Genomic DNA, 23,619 nt, shown 5'->3' with positions numbered 1-23,619 from the left:
CAGCCTGTGCTCAGGCAGAGGGATTCGCGATGGATGTGTCTGAGAAAAGGCTTTTTCCAAAGTCTTCAGGCTTTGTTGGGTGTGGGACTTGGGCTCCCATCTAACAAGGGAGGCTGACATGCATGGGGGCTCCCAGGATGTGGGCAGAAGATTTTTTTAGTAATAACTGGACCTTTTTATTTCTTTTATAATCTGGCAAACGTGTGGGGAAGAGGTTTTGACATCTTTCCACCAGGATCAGTGGGGACAGTTTGCTTTTAATGATCTTCTAGGCAGCGAGACAGACCATCTGCTGATGTAAATTGGAACAGCTCTGTCGCCTACAGTTACATTACGCTAATTTAAATCAGCCCATCATCCCCAAGACAAACCACTTTTCGCCGCCTTCCCTCACCAAGTGCCATATCTGAAGCACATTAATCCCAGGTACAACCTCGTTGTGGAGGAACCGCCCTGCGAGCCTGTGCTTCTCAACTACCCGTCCAAAAACCTGGTCCAAGCCTTCTGCTCACAGCCCTCCTCTGAACATCTCCTCATCCTCAGCAGAGCCAGGGCGGAAGAGGATGGTGGGACAAGGACCCCCAAAAGGTGACAAACTTGGAGGGCTGAGCGTGCCATTTGTTTGCTCATTTCAGGAACCATAACCTGGCAAGGGCAAAGTGGAGGAAGGTCTCTTTTTCCATCTGCTTCGCTGGCATTGCTCCGGAGGTCACTGCTGGGGACAGAGGTCCTCGGTGGGCCCCATCTGCCTTCCCTGGGCTCTCTCGTTTATGCCCACTTGGGCCTCTGACATTCTACTCTGTTTTTCTTTCCTTGAAAATGGATCGGGAATTGGGAGCCGCTGCGCAGGAACGCGCCTGTTCCCCATTACAGCTCCACTGGGGCTGTAACACGATCATGTCTGCTCCGTACCCACACAGATATTTATTTATCCATACAGGCTTTCTCCTTGTTTTCATTAAGTTAGGCAGAAAAGGTTAATCTTTCTTCTGCTAAAGCTTCAAAACCAACCAAGCTAAATAAAATATTATTTCTTTCATTTCTTTTTTAAAGGACACTCTCTCCCCTTCCAACCCTTCCACCCCCCCTTACCAGAATGAGGTCACAGTCAGAGATGCCACAAGAGTAAATTGAAAACAGGTTGAAAAAAAGGCAAAAGGGAGAAAGACAGAGAGAGAAAACCACAATCAGAAGAAAGCAACTGGTAACATTGCAGAGTTGGTTTCATCCAGTCTAGTGAAGAAGCTGTCAAGATAGAGATGTTGGTGCCTTCCTGCTTTCCCCTTTATGCTCTTTCTAGGAATCTCACAGGTGAATCGCAGCAGGGAGGTCTCGCTTCTCCATTTCCACTTTGGTTTGCACTGCCTGGGTTCTGTCTGTGCAGAGGGACGCAGGCTGAAGATGAGGAGATGTCTGTGGGCGTCCCAGAACTTCCTTGTGCTCCTCGAACCTCCTGGAGTCTCCTGGCCTCACTCTCTTGTTTAGTCTGGTTGAAGTCAACCCCCCAACTCTTGTTGTCATTGGTGGGATGGTTGATAGGTGATTCATCTTGCCTGCCATCTGCAACTCCTGGGCGCTGGCACAGGTTGCGGTGGAAGGACTGAGGCAAACTAAGGCTGTTGGATGCTGCGAGTGAGCTGTCTGAGGTTGTTACCATCCATTTGCATTTCTTGGTCTCCATTCCTTCCCATCTGAGCCTCCTGCCACCTGAAATGTGCTTGCTCAAGAACAGACTGCCAGCTCAGCCTTGCAGACAGGCAGCTGGGTCAGGGGTGTCCTCCTCCGGAGCAGACATGCAGTTGAGGTGGCCATCACCCATGGGTTGACCTATATGCCTTGGTGTGGCCAGGAAAAGTTTGTAAAGCTTCACAAAATGAAGCTAATCCCCCTACAAGCTCCACGTGTGCTGTTATTTCCTTCTGGTTTAGGGAGAGCTCTGACTCACCATACCACCAAAATCAGTGTCAGATACCAAAAAAGAGGAGGTTTGCCAAACTCCACAGCTGTGTCTGCAGAAGAGGAAGAAGCAGTAGCAAGGGGCTGCACTGGAGAGAGAAGGAAAATGCCACTGGGAGGGAGCTGCATCTTCTTGACGGTTGTTAGTAGAGCAGAGATTCATTTTTCAAAAGCTGCCTGGGGAATTGGATGGTTTGGGGCACACCAGTCCTGGAAAGGGAGTAGCATGGAAAAGAGGGAGAATAGAGTCTTGTGGGGATTTGACGCACGATCAGGAGCTATTGTTGTGCAGCAGGTACCATCTTTTGCCCTGTGCACAGCACTTACCATGGTGCTGCTGAGCTCTGGTCTGGATTTTGTACTACTGAGAAGTGAACACAGGTGAGGCATCCTCACAGGAGCTGGTCATTTGTCCTTGATATCTGTAACAGCTTATTGCTTTATTTAGCGTGACATCAATTATTTATTACTATTAATGAAGGACACAGATGGCTGTCTGGTCAATAAAATATCTCCTACTCCACAGAGATGATCTACTTAGCTATCATTTACTCTGCAGAGAACCTTTGGATTCTTTCTGAAATTTAATAACGCGAACAAAGATACTACAGCAATCTAGGAGGTTTGTGCTTCAGGGCTGCTTTGGGAGGCTGAAATCCTTCTTTATATTTACTGGCAGGGTGTGCGAGAACACAGGTCCGGACGGGAAAGAGAAGCCTCTTTGCTTTCCATCACAAGCTACTTATCCATATAATCCCTTTTATAAAGTGATCAAACTCCTTCTTAAAAGATAGTTAGGTTATTTCTTCTTCAAAGATAGTTAGGTTATTTGCCCTTCTCAGGAGGAGGAGTTTATTCATATCCAATTTGCTTTCTCTTGCCATTACTGCCCATTAGCCTAAATATTTATTTTCCATCTGATTGCCTGCCCTGATGATGGATTTACAGAGTTCTGTATTTCTGCTTGACCTTTCTATGTCTCTGCTTGTATGGTAAGCTTGTGTTTTTTCCTTTTTCCATGTAACTCTTCTCTCCTGCTTTCCTCATAAACACAGATGAGCAATGCACTGAGCTGTCACCATGGCCTTGTGCAGTTAGATCGCTATTCCTCCATTGCTACAGCATCCCAAGGCCACTTTTTTTAGAGCAACATTAGTGGTCCATCATCCTCTTGCGATGCCAGAAAATTCACCTGTTGCCTGAGTTATCTTCCACTGACAAGATCCCAGTCTAAATCTAGAGAACAACTTGTTTTCTGGTCCTCAGGAAGGCTTAAGAAATTTAATTCCAGCAGTTCTCAGAGCACCACGGACCAAACAAAGAGATACTTCTTTTGTGTGAGATGAACAACTGAAGTTGCCGTGTGCCCTGCGTCACCCAGGGTAGAGCACGGACAAGCAGGTCCCTGTGTTTTCTGCAGATTGACAGCTCTGGGTAGTCGATTTGTCCCTGGGCGTCCCTTGCCCGACCCCATCTTCATTCCTTGGTCTGTGCAGTCTGGCAACACCAGCAATCTCACCGCTGCTTATACAGGTGCAGAAAGACCCCCAGCCTTGGGGCTGACATTTCAGCACCTTTGCTCACAATCTGTTTTGCTATTTTCATAACAACCTCTTTGCTTTTATTTGATCATAGCAGGGCCATCAAGAGGGGAAAGTTCCCCAGAGGTTCAGGATTGAACACAAAGCAACCTCATGCTTTGGGGATTTTATTGCAAGGGGCTTGGCTTAACGCAGGTTGATGCTGAGTTGGCAGATCCTGAGAGCTTCATTTCCTCCTGTGCAGGGGGACAGCAACATGCTCCACAACACAGACAGGTCCAATCTATGACAAACCAGAGCATCGTGTGATGCAGCTGCTGCTGCATTTCAAGACAGCGCTCGCTACCAGCCTGTTCCCCTCAAAGTTACCTGGAAAAAACATGAAAGATAAGCACTCAGAAGTCAGTGGATGCCTTAAAGAAAGTTAGCTGTGCAATTTTAAGACAAACTTTAATTCAGTGGTTGCACATGACATTTTCCATCCCATTTCCAGTCTCCTGCATGTGTTAATCTCTCCCATCCATCTCTTGTGCTCCTTGGCACAGATGCCCTGACTGATGGTCCCTGTGCTCTGCCAGGGCAGATCTCCGCTTGATCTTGCCCAGTTGCTCATCACAATCTCTCTGCCCGGCTGTTTTCTTTGCTACCCCACATCGACTGCCTCTCAACCGCACAACAGCCACCCATGGAATGGTCTGTCCCTCTGTGAAGTTTCTTCCTGCTCAGAAGCTGGTTGCTTGGGATCTGAAGAGGCTTAAAAACTCTTACTCTAGTTCAGCATCACAATCTGGTCCTGCTTCTTCGTTATGTGCTTGTGATTGCTTGGTTTGTAAGTCACGGCGGTGTCTGTCCTCAAGGACTTCTGGTGACACGGAGTTGCCTGGTCCATCCTGATGTCATATGAAGAGGGACAGAAATGGAAGTTAGAGATGAGCAGGAGGGTTTTGTTTGTTTAAATCATAAACCCAGAGCTAAGGGACTTGCTCAAGGCCATTCAGTGCTTGTGACATCCAAGCAGTGATTTTACCGCTGCCAACCCAGCCTGCCACTTGAGTTGATGTGGGGTTCGGTACGGACCTGGGTCTGGGTTAAGCAATGGAGACCAGTGACAGAGCTGCCTGAAAAAGTTTGGAAAGAACAAGTTGTGCTGGGAGCATTAAAATGAATAATTAAGGCTTAGATTCCTTTAGGGAAGAAAAGAATTTATTGCTGCTCTTTTCTCTAGCCAAGGGGGACATTTGTTACTGCGTTGTGTATTTTGAGACAAGACGTAAATGCATCTTGGGGGGCTGAAGAGGGGGGATTTTTCTTTTACCTGGATAATCCAGCCGCACAGCAAGACGTTCTGGGCTGATTAAACCCCTGTGTTATTTCTTAGGGTCTGAACCAAGAACCTAGACTTGTGCTTCATTTCAGTAGCCCTCAGTCACTTTTGCTTTTAGAAAAATAAAGTGCTGAGAAGGGAATTTTCCTCCTCCTTCGGCTGCGGTGTCTTGACATTTACACATGCACAAGGTACCCGGCGCTGCGATCTGGCTCCAGGTTTGCTTCTACCAGCATAACTCCATCATCTGCCTGTTCTCCGACTGCCATCGGTGAGAGTGGGGGCACAACCAGGGCAGCTGCTCTAATCTTTTCTACTGCTCGCTACCTTGGGCTTTCGGTTACACTGATGGAAAATGAGAACTGAACGCAATGAGCTCTGTCTGATAGACAGCCCGCCCTGCGCAAGGAGACAGGTTGCACGGCAGTGGATAATCATGCCCAAAAAGCTTAATAAATGGAGCGTTTTCAATTTCAGCTGGGTTATGATCTAAGTGCTTAATAAGCTTAATGAATCAGAAGTCCAAAAAAAAAAAGAGTTTTTCAGCATTTTTAATAGTTAGTATTTTTCTTTGAATGCTTTTAAAGGGGCAAGTGTCCCTCAGCACAGCTGAAGGAGCTTTGGTCAGAGCTCCAGGAGCTGGGAGAGTGCACATGAAAGGGAATGCAAAACTACTGATTAAAATAAAATAAAATAAAATAAAATAAAATAAAATAAAATAAAATAAAATAAAATAAACCAACACCCCCAAAAACTCCAGCACATTGAGAGTAATTGCATCCAAGCTCTAAAAACATCTTATTTCCTGATAATCTAAGATAGCAGAAGCACATTTCACTGTGACAGATGATTTTTGAAAAAGACCCTATCCCCTTTAAGAATGGAATGTGCGGTTAGGGCCAGAAGCCCTAATTAGCCAGGCTTCCCGCTCTCTGGGGACCTGGAGCCCATCCCTGGATGGTGGTTCTGTGCCTGGTGGTTGCAATGGGTCCACAGGTTGCCTGTACGCTCTGTGATTCACCCTTGCAGTGCCCTGGCCGTGTTTTCTGCAGCGGGTCTCTGTTACAGCTGGTGGCCCAAGTGCGTTTTTTACTTACTTCATCCATAGGTGACATTCTCCATATAGACTTGGGACCATTCCTGACAGCCACAGCCAGTGAGACTTGGTTGATTGCTTGTGCTGTGTAGCTGTGTGTCTGCAGGAACAGTTTCTTCCCCAAAGGGCTGTGGGGCATTAGAACAGGCTGCCCAGGGCAGTGCTGGAGTCACCATCCCTGGAGGGCTGAACAGATGGAAATGAGGTTCTCAGGACATGGGGCAGTGCCAGGGCTGGGTTAACGGTTGAACTTGATGATCTTGAAGGTCTCTTCCAATCAGAATGATTCTATGCAGTGTTTTTTAAATGGTCACCAATAATTTAGCACCTGCATTGATGTTTTGGGCTTTCTCCTCTCTTTGCTCTCCAGGAGAATCCTTGAGCTTTGCAGATGATTTGCTTTCTGGCCTTGCAACATCCTGCGTGGCAGCGGGTAGGAGCCATGGAGACGTCCCTGAAACCAGCCTCTACTCAGTGATTTTCAAGTGCCTGGAACCAGATGGTCTATACAAGTAAGGAGGGGCATGTGGGAGGTGCTGGGGGCACAGGACGGTCTCCAATGCTCTTCTTTTGTTGTTATTAACATTTTTGGTCAGCACTGTGTTATACTAGATACTGGGCGAATAATTAAACTCTGGTGGGATAGTGTTGTCTCTGATGGATGAACTGAGCTAACATGGTCAGACTGAAGCAACTTGCCCACTCTGACCAAATGCGTGGTGGACCAAAGTAGCCAGGTGTCAAAAATGTGGTTGCTGTTGTTTGTGTAAGTTGCTGTTTACATTAGTAGGACACATACACCACATCAGAGAGACCCCGAATTCATCTGGTGCTGATGTTCTTGTTCACTTGAGTCTTCTGAGATATCATTGACAACATGGGATTGGATTTCCCATTTTGAGTCCTACAGAGTAATTCATGTGCGAAGCAAAGAGATAATTTTGGCATCCAAATATTAGCTTCTCCTTCAGTATTGTTTGGAGGGGGTCTGGGCTTTTCAATCTGCCTCGTTAGTCAGGGCATCCTCTGTCTTGATGGGGATATCAGGAGTCAGGACAGTAAGAGAGAGAAAAACTGATTAAAAAAGCAAGGAGACAGAGGAGAGACAGAGTGAGCAAGAGAGAAACACCCAAGGCTTAATGTCAGAATGACTGTAATAATTAAAACACATTTTGTAGTGAGTAATGAAACTTTTTATGGGACCACAAAAGCATTTAAAGTGAGAGCTGGCAACTGGTCTGTCAGCAAGGACTTTTAAAGATCTTGATTAATACTTTCCCTTTGCCTCCCCCTCCGCCGCCCCCCGGTTCAGTATGTTGACAGCCTCCGAGGAAGGAGAAGCCTTTATTATGCATCTCTTGGCCAAGGCTGTGTCCAGGAGCGGGCTCCAAGTGATACCTCTTGCCATTTAATAATTTTAAATGTTTTCCTGTTAAATATATATAATGCATAAATGCAATTATTAATATCTCGGGGAATGAGGCTGCCCTAAAAAGGTGCCAGGGGGAGGCTGGAGCGACCACAGTGCTTGCTAATCACCCACCGCCCATAAAATCATCCGGGTTTGGGTTTTCAACCGTTTGGCTTGTGGCTGCCAGGGGCAGTGGGCGAGGGAAGAGCCGCTGGGTTTGCTGGGGAAGGAGCTGGGAGCCAGGAGGTCTGGCTCTTGAGCAGCCTGGGCTGCCAGATCATCTTCTCCATCTGCTGGGCAGGGATAATTGCACTCGCCCATCGCTTGAGGGGCTCTGTGATCTAATTCCTGATGTCTGCAAAGGGCTGGGAGAGCCCTGGCTTTGTCCGGGATTGTGTCATCCCTTTGGTCCAGGCCAGGCTGCTGTGTTGCAGGCGTGAGGTGCGTTGCTGTTGGGGGGGTGAGCAGAGGTCGGTGATGCCGTGTGTCCTGGGGGTGGCTGTGGGCAGCCCCTGTTTCTCTGTGGGTGCCCCTGGGTGAGGGCCAGTAGCTTTTTGTGGTGAGCCCTGGCTGCAGGCAGCCAGCAGGCAGCAGTCCCCTGGCATCCAGGAGCTTTGGACCTTGTCCTTCTCCGGGGACAGGCCCTGGGGTGATGCACAGGGTTGGCTCTGTCCCGCAGCTGACGCTCAGCAGGGCTTGGCACGCCATTCCCAGGGCTGTGCACGCATAAGTGCACATGTATGGACACATGTTCTTGTTGGCACCCCTGGGGTATGGATCCGCAGTCCTGGGCATCCAAAAAACATGCGTGCACACACATCACAGCATGCCCTCCTCGGCATCTCATGCTGCATGCCCAGCACACCTACCCAGACCCATCGCCTGCTGCTCGCCCTGTTTACACGCACGGCTGTGGGTGCATGTGTACCCAGCACATTTGGGACCCAACCAGCACGTGTTTACTGACCATCTGTATGTTCTCAGCTACGTAGGCACCCACATTAAATATTCCTCTGTTCAGATGTCCGCACAGTTGCAACACAGCATGAAGAAAGCCAGAACAGTGAAATGTGAGGCTGACACTCTGTTCTGAGCCCACGCAGACGTAACAACAACAGAAACACGGGCACAGGGTCATTTCTTGAATTGAATTTCTTCTGCTTGTTGCATTTGTTTCTGTGGAAAAAAACAATGATCTTGGAAGGGCTCTGGCCTGGGTATAATCCTGATTATAGCCACTCAGCAGGGAGCTGTGCTTTTCTCTAGGCTCTTAGGTGAGCACACAGAGTCTGCAGCATCAGAGCTCTTCAAAAGCAAATGCTTTTGCTTGTTCAGTAGTCTGAGGGTGTCACGTAAACCAAGAGAGGGGACTGTGAGATCATGGAAGTCTCTTCTTCTCTTTAAATGTCAGACATCCAGTCCCTTTGCTTCTGTAGTACCTATGGCAATTACATTCTGTTGTTGACCATTTGTTTGGAGTATTACCAGACTGAGATCAAAGCTGGGCTTGAGTTTGAAAAACAAAACCAGAAAATGCTCTACTAGCAAACAAATAAACAAAGTCTGATTGATTCCTCTGCTTTTGAGACTTCTGTAATTTCAAAACATAAACTAACAAAAGGGTAACTAGTTTCTTTGTCCTTTGCAATTTCAGTCTGACAAAAATGTGTTCCCTGTCAGCCCTTTTTTTTCCCCTGCCTGTAGGACACTGGGATTGAGATGCCATTCCCTGCATGGAGGTTTTTCAGAGGGGGAGTAAATCATGTCAGCAAAGATGCATGTGCTCCGTACGCTCGTGTACACGTGTAGACACTTCTGCCTGTGTGTCAGACGTGGGGATCCATGTGAATGTGCTTGTGTGCACACACACAGGGACACTGAAGATGCTCCTTGAAGACTGTCAAGTTTAGTTTAAGGTCGTAAAAAACAGAAGTCTTATAATTCTTGCAAAATGCATCACAGGAGAGGGGATTGTTCTCCTCAGAAGTCAGCTAGACCAGAACAGTCTGTGAAGCTTTCTCCTAGGTGGATATGGAAACGGATGGGGTCAGGAAGGCAGAGGGTAAGTTGTGTGTCTGTTGAGTCCTCGTCTTGCATGGACCAGCCAGTCAAACTGATGGTTTGGGAGCCTGGGAGCACCACGCTGTGACAAGCAACTGGTGATGCACCAAACACCAGTCCAGAGAAGAAGCTCTGGCTTGTCTCAGAGGTCAAACTCAGCCTGGAGAACCGAGCTTACATTGCTCATGGCCCTTATATATCTCAGCACTCTACGAACCCAACCGATGTCTTTACTGTGAAGACAGGAGCTTCCCCTGTGCATCCTGCAGCTTCATTGAGCCTTCAGCTCAGCTCATCCATCTCAGCTTCTCCCCTCATCCTTCCCTGCGTGCCTGGGGATGCCTCTTCACTGAGCTGTACCTGATTGGCTGCTGGAAAGCAGCTTTGCCAGCCCAGCACGTTCAGTTCACATACTTGGGGAGACACCAAGTATCCTTCAGCCAAAAAGGGAAATTTTGGGAAGGGAAATGAAAACCCCCTCCAGTTCCTCAGTGGAGCTGCAGTGCAAACACACCAGCTTCTTCCCTTGGCCACATATACTATAATTATAGATTAGATTAAATCCCAATGTTGCACTTTATTTACATTCCTGACCTAGCCCATTCATTTCCGGTGTTTGTGCCAAGAATCAGCACAAAATTTACTGGAAATAATATGGAAGTCATCAGGATCCCTTCCAGAGCCTTTCCTTGGAGTGTGTTCATGTGCTGAGAAGGAGCCTTGAATTTACGTTCCCTTTGCTGGCTCAGATAGGGTTTCCCTGGAGTAATCCTAAATCAGCCCAAAGGCACTGGGAGAGTGTGTTTCAGGAGCATTGGAAAGGTGGAAACCCCTTCCTACAGGATGGAGATTGGGCTCTCCCGTCGGGTAGAATTCAGTTGGAGTTCAGAATGACCACACAAGGCTCCCATCCGCAGCCAAGACCTGCCCGGCCAGTGTCATCCCCTGGAGACCATGGCCAGTGTGGGCAGGCTCAACCTCTGTCACCGTGTGCTGGCCAACAGGGAACAGAATTTGTTTTGGTGAGCTTAAGGCAAGAGGCAAAAGCATTGAGTAGGGGAAGCCCTCGTAGCACGGAGAGACAGCAGTTGCCATTCAGCAGACTGGATGTGCTAAAGGAGCTGGCCCAGAACAAGGCTGATGAATGTTGCCCTGACCTCTGCCTCATGCAGAGCTGGGATAAAAAGTGGAATGGAAACCTTTGGTGCTCGAAAGCGTGCTAATGCTGGCAGCAATCTGCTGCTCTTTATATGATACTAATTGTTATTGTTGGTCTTCCGTCAGGAAGACACGTGAGTGAGCACTGGAGCAATAGGAGGCAGATCCCAAATAGCTCAGTGGCATGGGTTAAAACACATCTGTTACAGCCCTTGGCTGAGTCTCCTGTGTGCACAGGAGCTGTGCTGCTTCACTGAATCCACCTCTTCTATTCCACATGCTCTCCAGCTTCCTGAAGCCAAGTGGTGTATGGCTGTAGTTTCTTCTCTGGCTTGCAGAAGCTCAAACAAGGCAAGTCAGACATTGAACAAGTGTTTGCTAAATCCCAGGCCAGTGCTCTAACTGCAGGCTCACTCTTCCTCAGCAGTTTAGGGTTGCTTCACAACCAGACTGCCCAAATGCTGGTTCAGATGTGGTTTTGTTGAAGTCAGTCCAGCACAAAGCTGTCTGGTGGATTTGCCCTATGGAAGATGGTCTGTACAGGTCAGTCAGGGGCTCAGCAGAAGGAAATAGTCTCTCTTTCTGCTGCTGTTAATGTAGTCCCGTCCACAGAAGGTTGGGCTCCTGTTGAAGTTTCCAGCATTAGGAGAGTACACATACAGAAGCCACAGAAAAGACAGTCATGCTTTATTCAGGGCGAGTGAAGGTGCTGGAGGCTCTTCCCAACGTTGCCATTTGTTCTCCTGAATGATGCAAATCACCTTGTCTCACTTTCATCTTCATCTGTTTGCCTGTTCCCTTTATAAGGTCAGGTTTTAGGCTCTCTCGCTATCTCTGTGTGCAGCCCAGCCTGGGTGACTCAGATCAGGGCCTCCAGGTGCTGCTACAGTGTTGTTGTACCAACCATTTGCCTTCGGCTTTGTGCCTGAATTCTCCTCCTGATCTGTCTGTGCCACCAGTATTCAGCCACTTGGGACAGATCTGGAGTCAGGAGGTATCTTTCCTCCAATCTCAATGGAACCTTCTTCCCCAGTATCTGCCAATTGTAAGAGCATCTCCTTCCTTCTTACTGGAAAGACCAAGTTGTCCTCCCCAAATTCTCCACCTCTGCTCATATACCTCATGTCACAAAGAGAAACAGAACAGCCTTTTTGCCTACCATGGCCGTCTCCTCCTCACCCTTTCCTCAAGATGTCTGGATTGAAATAACATTCTTGGTGCTTTTGTTCTAAAAAACTCCTGGTACCTGAGCCCCAAACCTGGCTGGGTCCAGTCCCATTCGCACCTCTGAGGGTGGCTGCAGGAAGGCTGGCAGGCATGGGCACGTTGTGTAGGGCATTGCAACTGGGGGACAGTGTAAAAATAGAATTCTTCCTGGAAATGGTAACAGGGTGGAGAGGAGGAGTTTGGTTTCTTCATCTGTTGGTAGACAACAGGTAGACCATTGCAATTCCACCTTTTTCCCCATCGCCAACCCTTTACAGTTACAGACTCAGAGGGTATTCTTATTTCTGATTGTGTAGAAACCTCATGCCACAGACATAGATCCATTGAACTCTTAGCTCATTTACTAATGGGAGAACAAGTGCAAGGGATAAGATATAAATAACACAGGTGTTGCTGGCTTTGATTTGCCTCGGAGCCAGCAAAAGCTGTACTGTGCTGCTGCATTGGAGTCCTTTGTCGGTTCTCCATGGTACAGATCACCTTTTTCCTGAAGGCTGGATATCTGAGGGTCATGTTGTTTTGAATCTTACAGCAGAGTTTGAACCCTCTTCCCTTCCAGAACACAAGGTATTCACTCCTTGGAGTGGGTGATTATTTTATCTTGTAGAGGAGAAATGGGCCAGGAGAAGGGCAAACGTTTTTGTTCTTGTTGGCCATGTCCTAGTTAGGGACACTGAGGCAGGGAGAGGTGATGTGACATATCTGAAGCTCTTCAGTGGGCTGGAGCTGAGCAGGGTTGAGGGATACCCTTGCTCACAGGTCACGTAAGCCCCACTCCAGCAGAACAGTTAAGAGAGTTGCTTTTTTTACTCAGGGGTTTGAGCAGCGCCTCCTGCCCAAAAAACTGGATTTCCTCTTCCTAATTTCCTCATGCAGTCTGGGACTCAGCTACCAGAGAGGTCATAACAAAGAAGCTGAGGCAGGTCCTCAAAAATGCTGCTGGCTGCCTTGGTGCCTCACGCTCTCCCCTCTTTCTTGTTCTTGTTCTCGGTGTGTTGGTGTTTGTTTGTTTGTTTCCCAGCAAAGCCGATCTGGCAGCAAAATGACTATTTTTACACAGTACCAGAGACAGTGGGTGATGCCACTTTGCCAGCTGGAGCTTCCCCTCCATTGCCAGCGTGCAGATGAAGCTCCTGCAGCTGCATCTCCATTGCAGGCGCGTAGCAGGAGCGATGCTCACTGGCCTTGCGGGGGGCAGCACCAGGGCTTTGACACAAAGAGGCAGTGTTACCTCACAGCTGCAGCTCCCGGTCCTGCTCTCAGTCCTGCTGGGGTGGGCACAGCCCAAAACAAGCTCTGCCCATGCTGATCCTGGAATTTAAATCATAGGCAGGCATGATGCAGAGGGATCCAAGCAGGCTAGCCCTAGGCGGACGCAGCACGGCTGCGTTTGCCTGGCAGTCTTTGCTAAGTGTAGCTTTACACCTGCTCTACCAAAGCAAGTGGAGACCAAGGGGCTGTAATGGGGGACATAACAGGGTGCAACTCTGGGCTGGCAGGGCTGGTCTGCAGCAGGATTGGAGCTCGTACCTTACTGGCTATGGTGCTAGCAATGTGTTCCTGCTCACGTCTCTGTTGGGGTGGTTGTCCCTTCACCGTGCATTGTTCTGGGGCTGGATAGCTGTTGTATACCCCAGACAGGCTTTGTCTCTGCAAAATGATGGTCAGATTTGGCATGTGTGGGTTCCTGTGTTGCCAGTCAGCACTTTGATGTTCGGATGGGAAATTTTTGCCTCCTCCTTTGAGTGCTGCCCTGCACCCCATAGCAGCTCAACCTGATGCTTGCAGACAATTCAAGTTTTTAATAGACTAATTCTAGCCTTAAGGAATGGCCAAAAGCAGCTCAGCCATAACTATAAATGTGCCCCAGGAAGGATGTGACAAGCTGCTCTGGTACCCAGGTGTTCAGATACTGCTGAACAAACTTGAAGCCAGAGCTGTATCCACAGCCCAGGGATTAAATCAGCTTGGACTGAATGGGACCCCAGGGCCCAAAAGCTGGAGATACTGGGCCCAAAAAGTGATGATGATTCAAATAAAAGAGTAAGTCACAAATGAATTCTACCTACCTATCTTTTCCTCCACACTCTAGAGGCGAAGTTTGGATGCCATTACCTACAAGATCTGTCCCAGCTCAGACCAGCAATGTGCATATATGCAGCCTGCAAGTCCATAAAACTAGTTGGACATTTGTTTTGTTTCATCTTTCCAAAGGACACCTGCAGCACATCCCACTCCATCCTTTTCTTGTAACAACACCAGCATAGAGAGTCTTTCAACAGCTTAATCTCCCAGAGAGCACTTTGTTATCAGCATTTTCCCTTTTTTTTTTGGCTACATATTTTAAAAAAATACATTTCTCTTTTAATCTTTGGCTTGTGCAGAGCGTTACATCTGCAAGCACCCACCTCCTGGTCGTGCAACACTGGGCTTTATCAGCACACAATGAGCCCTCCAGCTCTGCCACCCCTTCTCCCTGCCAAGGCCGCAGGACAAGGCTGTTTCCCAGCTGCAGGGAGGTTGTCACGGGGGACCAGTGACGGTGGCAGAGCCCTGCACAGGCGTTCACTGAACTCAGCTGCTTCCCAGCAGATCTTGTGACCTTTAACTTATTCCTTGGATTTTGGGATTGTTTCCCCTGTGCAAAAGAAGATTGCTTGTGTTTTCCTAGTGTGAGGATACTGAGTGCATCTGGGCTTTTCTGTGCTGGTGCCGATGGGATGTGTTGTTTCCCTGGACCTTGGGCAGCCTTGGGTTCAGGTGATGGAGCAGGACTATGGTAGGGCATGACCTGCAATTTCTCCGCTGAAACTGGTGTTAGGACCTTTCCCAGTTGTATGTCCTGAGGCTTAAGAAATCCCTCAGCTTCACAGCCCCCATTGCATGTCTCGAGTTGTGTTAGTGCTTAAATGACCAAGTCCCTGCTTCAGAACCTGTGTTTGCAAAAGTACCCAGTGAATTCAGGCATCTCCATTTTGGGAGCATCATAGAGTCATTTCAGTTGGAAGAGACCCTTGGGATCATCGAGTCCCACCATAACCTAACCTAATTCTAGCACTAAACCATGTCCCTAAGAACCTCGTCTAAACACCTTTTAAACCCCTCCAGGGATGGTGACTCCAGCACTGCCCTGGGCAGCCTGTTCCAATGCCCCACAGCCCTTTCCGTGAAGAATTTTTTCCTGATATCCAATCTGAGCCTTCCCTGGTGCAACTTGAGACTTCACTGGCAGAGCCACAGTTCCCATTGTCTTCAACTGAACTTGCACCGGAGTAGGTCCATGTAAAATGGAGACACTCAAAGTTAGCAAATAACCTCAAGGTAGCTGCTTCTTCCTGAGTTTTCCCACATGTAAAATAGGCATGTTAAACTTGAGCTACCCTTTCCTAGGTTTCCTATACAGTGGGGAGAACAGCATAATAAAATGAGAGAGAAAGCCAAGAAGTAGCTGCTTGGTTGTGCAAGTGGCACCTACATAGTGAGGTGTGACTTGCCATGGATGGTTCTTCCTGCTGGAGCTGTGGCCCATTTGGTCTCTGCTTGATCTCTCCAGCCTGATGCTGCTTCATACTGCCAAGGGTATTTACCTTGAGCACCTTCAGAATGAATGCTCCCAGCGCACATTCCCCCATCGCTCCTGGTCACCTCACACACACACTCACTTCCCTCATCAGGAATGAGATAAATTTGATTATACAGCAATATGGTTTCTGTTATGAAAAGGGGAAAGAGAATACCCTGGCTTTTCACTGAAAACCCTCGGAGCCAAAACTTATGTCATAATTTAAATGTTTCTGAAAAAAAAAAAGAGAAGTAGAGGGTGAGGCTTTTTGTTGAGAGGCTGGTGGATGGAGGGGGTGCTGGGCCAGGGTCCTGTCCTGATGGAGTGGGGTGTAGAGACCCGCTGCCCTGGCAGGAAGGGGTGCGAAGGGAGCCCCCCATACAGAGCTCGGTGCTGGGTCACTAGTAGATGTTTGCCCAGACCCCTGGGGGCGGCTCGGTGAGGTGGGCTTGTTTGCTCACCTCGACTCAGCTCTGGGCTGTCATACCTGTGAATCAGCTCATTGCTTTTCTTCCATCTCTTCTCCTCTTGGTTTCTGCTGAGGAAGCTGTAGAGCAGCAGCAACCTGAGCTATGTCTGGAACCTGAAAGCTCCTTCCTCTGAACATCTCCCACTGCAAGTCGTCTTCTTGGCCCTACACTCACCTCCCTTCTTGCAGGAGCATTTGTCCCTCATGGGCAAGGACTGATGTGCGTTCCCGCCTTGGGTAGCCTGTTCTCCTGGGGAAGTTCCTGTCTTAATAACAGCATCTTCTTGCTTAATTGTGAGCTTAGTTGTCCCAGAGCAAGTCTGGGATAATGCCCAACAGTGATATTACTGCAGGTCTCCCTATTGTATGTCACTTTGCTGGGGGTCCTTCCCATACCAGCAGCAGGAACGTATGCCTTAGTGCTACCCAATAGCCCTATCAACCCACTATCCCATAACCCTTATCCCATAGCCCATCTGAGGTGAAGTCATTTCTGCTCTAAATAACCTTGGGGTGTGCAGATGTGTTTTGAGGTGTTTGATGAGGAGATTGGATAGATTGGATATTGAGAAAAATTAGAGTATTAGGAAAAATTTCTTCCTGGAAGGGGTTGTTGGGCGTTGGAACAGGCTGCCCAGTGGTGGAGTCATCATCCCTGGAGGGACTGAACAGACATGGAGATGAGGTTCTTAGCAACACGGTTTGGAGGTGAATTTGACAGTGCTAGGTTGACAGTTGGACTTGATGATCTTGAGGGTCTCTTCCAACCAAAATGATTCTATGAGATGCGACAGTGCACACGTAGAGCAGCCTGTGATAATTTGGCTGCTCAGCCCCATGCCCTGGCAGGTGAAGCAAACCCTTCACGGAAAGCTTTCCACCCCAGGCACTGCAGAGAACAGAATATCCTAAATATCCCTGCAGCCCAGCAAAGCGCTGCACCTTGTGTTTCGCTTGGCAGTGTCCCCCGGCAGCAACATGTAGTGACATCCCTGTGGCGCTTCCAGTGCTTATCCAAACCCTCCAGCAGAGCAGCCTTGATGCAGCCCCGCCCATGGCGTGAAGCCCCCCCTGCATCGCCCCACACAGCTCCCCAGCTTTTGGCTCTGTCCCTGGCTTGTCCCTGCTGCCCCGCCACGCGTCGAATTGTTTTCGAAGCGGAAACATGAGTTGAAGTATTAACTCCACAAGGGCCTTTCTGTGCAATACACTGGGATTAAATATTTATGTTGGCAAAAAGCATGTAATAGGCAGCTCAAGATCAGAGATAATGAAATTGAGGTGTGTGGAGAAAGGGGGGAGGCAGCGGGGGGCTTGCGGGAGCAGGAGGGAGAGGGACTCAAGTGAGTTGTAGTATGTGTGCATGGGCGATTGCTTTTGGTTTTGTTAATGCCCCACCTGTTTGCAGGGGGACCCCAGCCCCATTGCTGCGAGCTCTGCAACACATGCGGGAATGCAGAGATCATCCATCACCATTCCCTGCGTGCACACCAGTGTCGGGCAGGAGTAATTGTCACCCAGGTGACTTTAGCTTAGAGCCAGCTGAGTGGAGGCAGATACTGTCCTGGGGAAGGTGCCTCGGCAGGGAGTAGCGAGGAATGAAACCTTCTCTGTGTCATCTGCAAATGATGTACAATCTGAAATCATTAATAGCGGTGGTATAGGATCCCTCGCTCTTCCAGATCACTGCAGTCAAGGTTATTTACTGGTGACCGTGTCCGATCAGGCAGCAATGTGGTTTGGATTATACAGAGGGCTCCCGATCGGGTCAGGAGAATGCTCATTGCAGTGGTCACAGCACACAGAGTGAGAAAGGCCCATGCAAACCTCCATCGGGGGTGTTAACAAAGAACCCCGTGAGGATGGGCACTGGGGTGCACAGGGGTAATGGGCAGAGGCGAAATGGGCAGCGGGGAGGGCGCTGAGCGATGCAGGAGGGAGGACTCGCTGCTCCTCCACGGGAAGAAAACAAGGAGCACGAGAGCAAAGGGCGCTGCTCTTTCTCAATTCATTATCTTTATGAGACAACAACATCTCTCTATTTCCCCCCAACGACAAATATCGCGGAAGGCGGCGCACGGGGGGTCCGAGTCCCGTGCTGTGCTGTGGGACTGCGGCCAGTCGCGGAGCCTCGGGGGAGGTATGAAACGAGGGATGAATGGAGTGTTAGGAGAGAATGGAAACTCTCCACGGGCTCCCAGGCCGGTTCTCTTGTGGGGGGTCACTTGCTCACGATGACTGCGCTGTCTCTCATAAACACGCGTTTCCTCATCCCCATTTGTTTCTCTCTCTTGTGCAATCTCTTGTACCAGACGGGAATGGGAGTGAGTCCCAATGGTACGTGAATGTGTTACAAAAAACCTTCCCGCCCTGCCACCAACGAAGTACTGAGAAATAACAACAGGGTTTAAAAAAAAAAAAGGAAAAGAAAAAGATGGGGGAGCCGGATGGGTTTGCTACTGGGCATGACTTATTCTCAGTGTAAACTCGAGGTCATGGGTCTGCTGGTAGTTTGCAGCATCAACCAGCACGCAGAAGCCTCGGGCTGCACTCGATGCTCTGCATTCCTCTGGGAGAAGGAAGTTCCTTTCCCAGATGATTTCCTAGGTGGAAAACATGGCACAAAAACAGGGGCAAAATAACTTGACTGAAATCACATAGTCCTCAAACCAATAGATGGTTGAGTCACCATCTCTGAAGGTGTTTAAAAGGTGTGTAGATGAGGCTCTCAGGGACATGGTTTAGTGCCAGTGTTGGGTTAACGGTTGGACTTTATGATCTTGAGGGTCTCTTCCAACCGAAATTACTATATGAAAAATCATTCCATGATTCTATAGTCCTAGCTCCAACCTACCTGCCCAGCACTGTCCCCTGTGTGTGCAGCACAGGGGACGGTGAGCAGCACAGCTACTGCCAGTCCGTGGGCATCGCCCAGGCTGCCCTTCTCTATTGATACTGCTTGGATAGAGCACAACGGAGGTGATGTGTGACGCTAAGGTGTAGGAGCAAGGGCAAGTCCCACCATCAAACACAAGTCTCCTGGACTGGTAGGAAGGGTTAGAAAGTCTCCTGGATCTGGGCTGGTGCAGCAGGGATGGAGGATCTGTGTGTTAGCTCTAACTGCAGAAGGAAGAAAAGCTGCTGGGAGTTGTGCTCTTTCCACACAGAGGGGAAAGCAAAGGAAGAAGCCTGCAGGAATGATGCCCCCGGAGCAGCATCTGCAGGAGATCAGGGCTGGCTGCGCATCTCTGCATGTTCACAAGCGCGGCCACCGCTGTGTTGGGGAGCGCTCCCGAATTACAGGGCAGCCGGTCTCTGGTCCCAGCAGAGGTCTGCTGGGGGTAGCAGGGCCCTTCACTCCACGCTGGTCAGCTCTATAGCCATCATTTCAATAAAGAAATGATTAAAATGGGTTGGGGGAAGAAAAACCCCAAACATCTGTTTTACTTCAAATCAGAGAAGATTCCTTTGCTTGCAAGGAATGTGTAAATCACGCCGGGCTGGGAGATGTACATAACCCTGCCTGAAAGCTCCTCTGCACTTCAAACGAATTCTAACGTGCTTACTGGGATTTTGTTTTTTATTATTTGTTTCGGGTTCCCCCCTCGTCCTACCCTCGGCCCTCCTGCCTGCCTGCCGGAGCTGTGAGAACCTCCCGCCCGCTGCCAGCACCTCACCCTGTCCCCCCTCGATTCGGGGTCCTGGGGGTGCGGAGGGTGCGGGCAGCGGTGACCGCAGACCTGACTGGCATCCTTCTGCTGGGGGTCGCTGGCACACAGCATCCTGCTGTGCCACCATCCTCTCCGCATCACGGCGTTGTTGCAGGGATCCGATGGCTCCCGCAGCCCAACGCGGGGTACGGATGCCTCTCGCTTGGAGGTTGGCACGTCAAGATCCTGCCAGGGATGCTGTGAGCGCAGCAATCAGAGACGTCCCCCTCCTCCCAGCAGTTCCTTTGTGTGCCCTTATTGTTGTGGTGCTTTGTTTGGCTCTGTTACATGCAGAGGGTGAAGCTAGGGCTGGGCAACTGTGCAGGGGACAAACCCAACGGAGATAGATGGATTGACAGCCTCTGCTTGAAGGGGTGCACGGTCAAGCCCCTGTGACAGCCTACTAAGGTGACTTGCAGCAGAGGCACCACCCTCAGGGCAGAGGACAAGCTCCACTCCCTGCGGTCCGTGCAGCCCTTCGCATTTCTTCTGAGGCTGTCAAGCAAGAGGCCCCATTGTGGTGGCTTCTATAAGAACAGTCAGCCATCGGCTCGCTTGTTGTGGACCACCCACTACTCCTCAGATGACACTGTCTTTTGAAGTCACTACCAGCCTGGGCTGGATTTCAACCAGCAGCCCAGATGGAAGCCAAGTCCCCAGGAGGATGAGAACAAGCCCTACCAAGGGGTTCTCCTGGCGTAGCAAACTGTGGAGTGTCTGGTTCTTGTTTAGAGTGACTGTGAGGTTGGGAGGGGCAAACGTTTCCCAATTTGCCAAGGGTCACAACCTTCCTCTCCCCCCATCTCCCCAGGACTGGTGATGGCCAAGCTTTGCACAGCGTTGGTAGGTTGAATGGCTGGTATGGTTAGCTGAGAACATTTCCATTGTGGCGCTCACTGCAGGGGTCCAGGGCCTCGTTTGTCTCTCCTTTCTCCCCGGCACAACTGGAGGAAGAGTTTGATTTATTCCCTCTCTCCTTCTGAGCAGCCTTTTCGTCTCCTGCAGCCACAGCCTCCCCAAGCCCTGCAGGAGGACAGCAGCTGTCCCAGGAGTAGCACGAGGATGGTACTAAAGTGATGTGTCTCTCTTGGGAGACCCACCCAGCGTGCAGGACTAATGCTTTCTGATGAGGCTGAAAGCCACCCACCCATAGACTCGTGCAAAGAAGACAAGAGAAACCTCTGAGTAACTACTTAGCCCAAAACATGGAACCTTCACAGAGACAGGGCTGGGGGCTTTGGGGTGTCTGTGGGACAAGGAGCAGGATTGTCCCCGACCTGAGGGGAAATCAGAAGGTGTTGCAGCAGGAGGGAGAGAGGATGCAGGTGCTGCCTGGGGGTACCCAAACCCTGCGAGGAGACGGAGCTTTGGGGGGATTGTGGAGAGCTGGAGGGATCCCTGGGCATTGCAGTGCCCTTGTAAAGGCTGGGGCAGGACCTGAGGGACGTGTGGGACACAGAGCCTGGGGAAAGCCCTCCCTGGCCATGCCGAGCCCAGGACAGCTTGGTACATCGCCCTGCAGCCTGAGCGGGACAAGCCCCTGTGGTTTGCAGCCTCAGGCATCAATCTGACCCATGGTGTGAGGGGAATTGTTCCAGCAGCACAGGCAGCCATTTGCAACTCGTTTGACCTTTGTCCAAGGGCTTTGTTAGGGATCTTTTGGTGAGTCCCAGAAGAACAGGGACTCTGGTGCATGACAGACTGATACAAACTGCTTTTGCTTCACTGGATCCAAAAGCACTGGGATGTAGTGTCTCAGCACCACCTCCTTCTGGTTCACCAAAGAACATCAGAATTCACATCCTGGGTGACCTGGGACCTTCTCTGGCCCTGCCACACAGAGAGGGGGGACACTTTGCCCCCAGCCCTGAGACAGGCTGTGGAGATTGTGAAGAGCTGGGCCAGTTCTCACTGCATTGCCTGTATAAGCACATCTGTGAATCTTCATCCTCACAGCCAGCAGGACGAAAGCAAGGACACAACTGCCAAGAAATACAGACCTCAAACACCCTCCCTCTACCCATCCTCCCCAAAACTGGTAATTCCATAGTGATCCTGCTTTTTCTGCCATCATCCTGTCTTCAGAGTTCAGGGACCAACCCTATGGGATACCCTAAGGGTCTGCTGGGCATCTTCAAGCTAATAAAAGACTTATTGCTCTTTGGAGCAAGCCAAGGAGCTAAAGCCCTAGGGTTGCAACACAGGCTGTGTTAATGTTATTTCATGTCAGGGCGGCTTATTTGGGTGTGCTGTCCTCCTGCCACGCCAAGGAACTGTTCTCCCATCTGCATCCCGTCTCGGTCAGAAGCTCTGTGCTGTGTAGCCCCTCTCTCCAGGGAAGCTTGCTCAGCTCTTCCTTCATCCATGGTGTTAAAGCTAAAAAGATGTACTCTGAGCACAAGCCATGCTCTGGGGAAGCAGAAACCTTATCAAGGATGAGGGAGTAATTATCTGCTCCTCACCAGTGATTGCAAGGAGCAGGGGTGACAAGGAGGAGATCAAGGGCAGGGGGGCACAGGAGACACTGCTGGTGCTCTCAGCACCCTGAGGACATGGTGTCCAGGAGGACTGCGCTGACCATGCTGCACCTTCTGGGTGAAACCACGGCCCTGCTGAAACAGGCTGGTGTTCTTTTCCTCAGTTCCAGTGAAACACGTTTTTGCCGAAGGCGATCTTGGCGCTGCTGTGTGCAAGGTGTCCGGCTGGCAAAGGGGCTCCTTGTGGGATCTTGGCCCTCCAACACAGGGATCATTCAGGAACAGGGCTCTGGGGAACAGGAGGTGGCCTGTGTATCAAGGCGCTCTTTCACAGCCATGGTGCTACTGGGAATCGCTGCTCTGCTGGAGTTTATTGACGGGGTTTCGAGGAAAATCTTGGGAAAACTAGAGACTGCAGCTGAGACTGGGAAGGTGAATGTCATGCTGGGGATTTCTCTAGCAGGGAGGCAGTGGATCCAGGCAGTAGCAAGAAATAGTCAGGATTTTTAATTAATTTCTTTCCTTCCCTTTCATCATTTTTTTGGATCTTGTTCAACAGGGATCTGAAACAAAGAGATTGATGAAGTGCTATAAGGAGAGAGAGCTGAGCGAATCCGCATCGCAGCTTGGCTCAGGATTGCAGCGTCTACCATGGGCGCAGAGTCAGAGACCAGCCTACACCTTCCCCAATGCAGGGCTGGGCTCTTCATGGCCTTGCAGCTCAGAGACAGAGGGCAAGCTGAGGAGACCTGGAGCAGTGTACTATGCTGACCCAGTGCCACGCAGAGATGCCATTTCAGTGCCAAAAGTCGCAGAGCAGCGTTTTCCCATCCCTCAGTGCTCACACTGGTAGTACTCCAGCAGAGCGAATTCATTGGCGCTACATGAGGATCGACCGTGCATGTAGACGTGCTCAGCAGTCTCCTGTGATGCTCTCCTTCCCCCAGCATCTCCCCCGGTAACCTTGCAGTGTGGATAACCCTGGGTGACTTTCCCAGGGTTATCACAGGGCAGAGGTGGACCCGTGACTGTGCCAGCCCGTTCGCAGCCCCACAGCTGCTCCACATGCCCTCAGAAATTAGGTCTCCTGTGCCCTTTTCCAGAAGTCTCCTTGAACAAACAGCCCCTTACTCTGCAGAGCAACCTGTGCTTTTCCTCCTGCCAGGAGTATTTGATGGGCACTGTTTTATATGCTTCCAAAAGGCATCACACACCTGAGGCATGTTGTGGCAGGTACATTTATTTCCCTCCATCTGAGAACTGTAGTTTGGTGTTGTTGGGAGGCATCTGTTGGAGGATAACAATTAGTCTCATAGCATTTGCTGTCCTGGAAAAAAAAAAAAAGAAGGTGTGAATTGTGAGAACAGTTCACTGACAGCCCTGTGCATGCACAAACAGCAAAGCTTCAATACTCTGGCGTGGCACCAGCATCACTGCTAACCTGTTCCTCCATCGCATGACGGGAGCAGGGTCACTTGTCACGGATGGTTAAAACAAACCCAGTTATAAGAGGTACTTTTCTTGCTGGTAGAACTGTGAGGAAGGCTTTCCTTTTTGTTTTCAAGATGGTGCTATCTGCCATGTATTTATTGCCCTTCTGCAGAGCCATAAATGGTGGCAATGCAGA

The 23,619-nt window shown here is 49.8% G+C and overlaps 1 protein-coding gene across 2 annotated transcripts in view; it reads left to right on the top strand.

Moving 5' to 3' along the window:
- ASTN2 (astrotactin 2) overlaps positions 1-23,619 on the top strand; it is a 312,197-nt gene that overhangs the window by 274,402 nt on the left and 14,176 nt on the right. For both annotated transcript variants that reach the window (XM_065853591.2, XM_071817431.1), the window contains exon 20: positions 6,288-6,429. In XM_065853591.2, the coding sequence (XP_065709663.1) occupies positions 6,288-6,429 (142 nt within the window). The remainder of the gene's footprint in view (positions 1-6,287; positions 6,430-23,619) is intronic.

The sequence above is a fragment of the Patagioenas fasciata genome, chromosome 20 (assembly GCF_037038585.1).
Source record: "Patagioenas fasciata isolate bPatFas1 chromosome 20, bPatFas1.hap1, whole genome shotgun sequence".
NCBI lineage: Eukaryota > Metazoa > Chordata > Aves > Columbiformes > Columbidae > Patagioenas > Patagioenas fasciata.
The sequence above is the reverse complement of the archived record's forward strand: the minus strand, read 5'-3'. Positions and strand labels throughout refer to the sequence as shown.